The sequence below is a fragment of the Cucurbita moschata genome, unplaced genomic scaffold (genome assembly GCF_002738365.1).
Source record: "Cucurbita moschata cultivar Rifu unplaced genomic scaffold, Cmos_1.0 Cmo_Scf00005, whole genome shotgun sequence".
NCBI lineage: Eukaryota > Viridiplantae > Streptophyta > Magnoliopsida > Cucurbitales > Cucurbitaceae > Cucurbita > Cucurbita moschata.
This window is the reverse complement of record NW_019268521.1, coordinates 1138837-1144367: the sequence shown is the minus strand read 5'-3', so window position 1 is coordinate 1144367 and position 5531 is coordinate 1138837. Positions and strand designations below refer to the sequence as shown.

General features: G+C 37.3%; 1 protein-coding gene across 1 annotated transcript in view; it reads left to right on the top strand.

Moving 5' to 3' along the window:
* The window catches only part of LOC111443206 (2-oxoisovalerate dehydrogenase subunit alpha 1, mitochondrial-like), a 6526-nt gene extending 1734 nt beyond the window's left edge, over window positions 1-4792 (top strand). The window contains exons 2-8 of the mRNA XM_023080922.1: window positions 693-833; window positions 1367-1549; window positions 1753-1910; window positions 2119-2218; window positions 2546-2657; window positions 2746-3071; window positions 4410-4792. Of these exons, the coding sequence (XP_022936690.1) occupies window positions 693-833; window positions 1367-1549; window positions 1753-1910; window positions 2119-2218; window positions 2546-2657; window positions 2746-3071; window positions 4410-4577 (1188 nt within the window). The 3' untranslated portion in view covers window positions 4578-4792. The remainder of the gene's footprint in view (window positions 1-692; window positions 834-1366; window positions 1550-1752; window positions 1911-2118; window positions 2219-2545; window positions 2658-2745; window positions 3072-4409) is intronic.
* The last annotated feature ends 739 nt before the right edge of the window (window positions 4793-5531 follow it).

Here is a 5531-nt window from a genome sequence, read left to right as displayed (position 1 = left end):
ACCAAAAAAAAAAAAAAAAATCAACCCAACTCGACTTTTATAATTAGAGTTAGGTGGTCCGAATTAGTCAGATGTCCGACTCATATATATATATATATATTATTCTTTGTAAAAGAATTTGCCAACCCAAACTTTTCTTAATACTTTTCTCTAAATATCTTTATTAAACTTTATTCTCTGTGTAAATATTTATCTTATATATCTTTTTTAACCCAAACATGTTTTTTTTATTTATAATTTTTATCTCACTACCATTTTTACTCAATATTTTCCCCTATTTTTTTAATATTTACTGTCCTTAATTTTTAACACATTACTATACATATACATACATTATATATATATATATAGAGGATAATATTTAATATTAAAAGCTTGTCATATCATATAAATAATGTCACTATAAATAATATCATAGCACATGGATAATATTTAATATAAAAAATGTTGTCAAATCATATAAAAATGTCGATAAAGATATTAACAAAATGTGGATAACAATGGATATTTAAAAATATATATATATATATATTTCATTAATCAGTTAAAATTATTATTTATCTTATGTTTATTATAGTGACATTTTTTTTTTTTTACATTTTATCCATTTTCACGATATAATGAAAATATTGTTCACTTTTATATATTGTTGTAGAAGTTTTTTTTTTTAAAAAAAATATTTATTGTTATAGGAATTGGATTTCCCGGGAGGAAAAGTTCCATTTACTAGTGAAATGAGATTCATTGGTGAGTCGGCGACTCAGAAGCGAGTTCCGTGTTATCGTGTTATTGATGAAATTGGAGAGACAACTACATCGAATAATTTCACGCAGGTATTATTTTCATTTATTTATTTATTTATATATTCTAATTTTCATTTGTGATATTCTACCTTGGCTTGGGAGGAGAACAAACCATAGTTTATAAGGGTGTAGAAACCTTCTCCTAGCATACTCGTTTTAAAGCTTTGAGGGGAAGTTTGAAAGAGAAAATTCAAAGAGGACAATATCTGCTAGCCGTGGATCTGAGCTGTTACAAATGGTATCAGAGCCAAACATTGGACGATGTGCCAGCCTCCTCGCTGTTCCCCGAATGGGGTAGACACGAGGTAGTGTGCCGGTAAGGATGCTGGCCCCAAACGAGGGGATTTGGGGCGGTCCCACATCAATTGGAGGAAGGTAAAAGGAGGTGGATTGTGATGTCCCACATTGGTTGGAAAGGAGAACAAAACACCATTTATAAGGATGTGGAAACCTTACCTGCAGATGCATTTTAAAGCCTTGAGGGGAAGTACAAAAATGACAATATTTGCTAGCGGTGGATCTAGATTGTTACAACATCCTTAATATTTTTTTGTTCTTGATAGTTGAGCAAAGATGGAGCGATTAAGATGTACAAAGACATGATAACCCTTCAAACAGTGGATACCATATTCTACGAAGCACAAAGGCAAGGAAGAATCTCATTTTACTTAACTTCATCGGGAGAAGAAGCCATTTCGGTTGCTTCGGCCGCTGCCCTTCACCCCGACGACGTCGTTTTAGCTCAGGTAAATGAAACGAGCCTTCGTTCTTACTTTCATCTTTTATAACTTACTTCGTTTTACAGATCTAGAGATTCAAACATTTGATCCCTTGACGTAAGACATTCATTAATCAGTTGAACTATGCTCAAGTTGATCCCACTGACTTATTAGTTATGTTATCGAGAAAATTAAGATATTTATTTTTTAACTGTGAATTGGGTTGACAGTATAGAGAGCCAGGAGTGTTGTTATGGCGTGGGTTTACGTTGCAAGAATTTGCAAACCAGTTGTTCGGAAACAAAAGCGATTATGGGAAGGGTCGACAAATGCCCATTCACTACGGCTCCATTCAACACAATTACTTCACCATTTCATCGCCTCTTGGGTAACTTTTTCCGTTCTATAAACACTAATCTCTCTTTACGACAATGATTTGAGTAACACAACAAAACAATTAAAAAAGTAAATCGACAATGAGAGACTAAATAAACACAAAACGATTAAATGAGATTTTAAAACCGCTTCTTTAGAAGTAAATAGTAAATGGTTATTGAACCTGATCTTACTTTCTTTATGACGTTTTGATGTTACAGAACACAAATTCCACAAGCAGTTGGCATTGCTTATTCGCTTAAAATGGACAAAAAAGATGCTTGTGCCGTAGCTTATTTTGGAGATGGCACTACCAGCGAGGTAAAGTTTAGTCGCTAATGTTCGGGTATTTTCTTTTTAATTCATAGCTTAAAATATTTTAATCTATTTATTTTTCTCTTCAATTTTATTATCCATAAATTAGGCGAGAGTTAAAAGTATAATGAGAGTTAAATAAATATATTGAAAAAAATTAGATAATTTCCGCGAGTGAAATAAACATCTCTAATCTATACGGAAAATAATAATAATAATAATAATAAATAAATAAATAAATAAATTAAAAAAAAAAAAAAAAAAAATATATATATATATATATATATATATTTTTAAGTTAAAATTAAGGATGAAATTGAATTGGATTTACAGGGCGATTTCCACGCGGGGTTGAACTTCGCAGCCGTATTAGGAGCGCCGGTGATTTTCATCTGCCGCAACAACGGCTGGGCTATCAGCACTTCCGTCCAAGAACAATTCCGGAGTACCAGATCCCCAAATTCCGTTCAAAATCCATAATCTCACGCTCTCAATTCGAAGCCCTAATTAATATCTTGGCGTTGATTTTGCAGGCGATGGCGTGGTAGTGAAAGGTCAGGGCTATGGAATCCGAAGCATACGAATCGATGGAAACGATGCCCTAGCCGTTTACAGTGCGGTTCGCAGAGCTCGATCCATGGCGGTTGCAGAGCAAATGCCGGTTCTGATCGAGGCTTTGACTTACAGAGTTGGCCACCATTCTACCTCCGATGATTCCAGTAAGTACCGCGCTGTTGATGAGATTGAGCACTGGAAAATGGAGAGGAACCCTGTGAATCGCTTTGCTAAATGGCTTACTAATAATGGATGGTTGAGTGTAGAAGATGAGTCCAAGCATAAAACCACCATTAAAAAACAGGTCAGTTTTTCCCTTTCCCTTTTGTTAGAACGTTTGATTTCTTAAACTAAATTCTAGAAATGAAAACAAAGATTTGTAAATAACAATACAAGAAAGTAGGAGAATTAGTATGCTTTTGTTATAAACTTCTTAGTTTGGATGAATTCTTGGGTCTGGTAATCAATGAGTTCATGCTATGATAGTCAATGCTTGAAATGATGCTTGAAATGCACTGCAATGTCCCAAGCCTACCGCCGGTAGACATTGTTTTTCTTGCCAATATTGTCCTCTTTGAGTTTTTTCGTTTGTGCTTCCTTTCAAAGTTTTTAAAACGCTTCGGGTAGAAAGAGGTTTTCACAACCTTGTAAAATGTTTCCTTCCCCTCTTCGGCCAATGTGAGATCTCACAATCCACGCCTTCGAAGTCCAGCATCCTCATTGACACTCGTTCCTTTCTCCTATCGATGTGAGACCCTCCAATCCACTCTCCTTTGAGGCCTTCCACACCGTTATAAAAAATGTTTCGTTGCCCTCTCCAACTAACATGGAATCTCACAATCCACTCCCTTTGAGACCCTATGGACGCTGACACTCTTCTCTTCTCCCATCAATGTACAACACTCCAGTTCACCTCCTTTGAGGCCCAACAACCTTGTTGGCACACCGCCTCTTGTCCACCCCACACCCTTGTAAAGAATGTTTCGTTCCCCCTTCAAGTTCCCCCTTCAACTGATTTGGGATCTCACAATCCACCCTCCTCGAAGCCCAGCTTCCTCGCTGACACTCGTTTCTTTCTCCAATCGATGTGGGACCCTCCAATCCACCTCCCTTCGGGGCCTAGCATCTTTACTGGCACATCGCCTCGTGTCCACTGCCTTCGGTGCTCAGCCTCCTCACTGGCACATCTCCTCGTGTCCACTGCCTTCGGTGCTCAGCCTCCTCACTGGCACATTGCCCATCTGGCTCTGATACCATTTGTAATGGCCTAAACCCACCGCTAGCCTATATCGTCTTCTATAGGCTTTCCCTTCGTGGTGTAGATGGTTATCACGCTAGTCTAACACACTAAAGGTCTCTAGTTTTATACCTCTACTTGAAAATGTAAGAGCTTTAGAGCTTGATAACCTCGAGAACTATGCCCTCGAACACACAATGAGCATGAGTTTTTAAAATGCGTCTATTAGGAATAGGTTTTCACACTCTTATAAAGAATGATTCGTTCTCCTCTCCAATCAACGTGATGAACAAAAACCGAAAATTAGAATTTCATTAAATCCCAAACTGAAAATTAGAATTTCATTAAATCTATTGGGATTTAATGGTGCTGAATCTGCTAAAGCTACCCATTTTGTTGGTTCAGTTGTTACAAGCAATCCAGAATGCAGAGAAGACAGAGAAGCCTCCACTTTCAGAGTTGTTCAGCGATGTTTATGACCATTTACCCTCAAACCTTCAAGAACAAGAGGAAGTACTCAGGCAAACAACGAAGAGGTACCCACAAGATTATCCTTCTGATGTTCCTCTTTAGATTCTATCAAACATATTGTCAAGTCTCCTAATGTGTGCATACTTACTTGATTCAAACTCGAAGCTTGAGCCAAATAAGTGTAAACTCGTATGATTCGATATAATGTAATATCGTCTCAGTGAGTAATCATGCTCGTCGGGAACTCTTGACAATGATGATGTGCTTATGTAAATTGATATGAAATTCATAATCAAATTATTTGGACTTATGGGGGCGTGTTGTGTTCTTCGACCTAGATAAATGAACCTAGAGGCGACGTAGAACGCCTTAAGGTATACTCTTCCTACTCCCTCAATAGAATTCATCAACCCGAGCATGACTTAAGGTACCTTCCCTTACGAGTCTTAGATACTGCATTGAGTTCACCTAGCAACTAATTCCTAGGTCACTGGTAGTTTTGGGCTCAAATCGATGCCAACCTCAAATTTTGGAGAGGTTGGTACGTCGACTGTCACGGTCATGCTTGTCCAAGGCATGTTGCCCATGGCCGCTTGTTCGTTATATGCTGAAACTCTTTCCTTGTACTACTTTATCGCTTTCTTTTACTGCCTTCATGTTGTATAATTTTCTTCTTGCTTTTTCTAAGAATATGATGTTTCGGTAAAATCATGTCTACACCTGGTAGACATAGACATGAAATATCCCAAAATGTACTATAGAATGATGACTAGTTGTCAAATTCACCCTACTCGAAAAGTTATATATTGTTTAAGCCGTTGTTGCATTTTGCTTGCATGCTATATAACACCGTTTTCAATCTCTCATTCAACCTTGTTTAAAACTCTCTTTTAAAATCTCTTTGCCCCGCTTTCTAAAACCTTCTTCTCAAATCGGGGCCAGAGGCTTGAGCATATGTTGCTCGGCCGTAGGCGACACGATCCAAAGTTGGCTTGACTCACCAGTGCGGAGAATGAGTGTCGCCAAATTCGCTGCAAAAAAAAAAAAAAAAAAAAA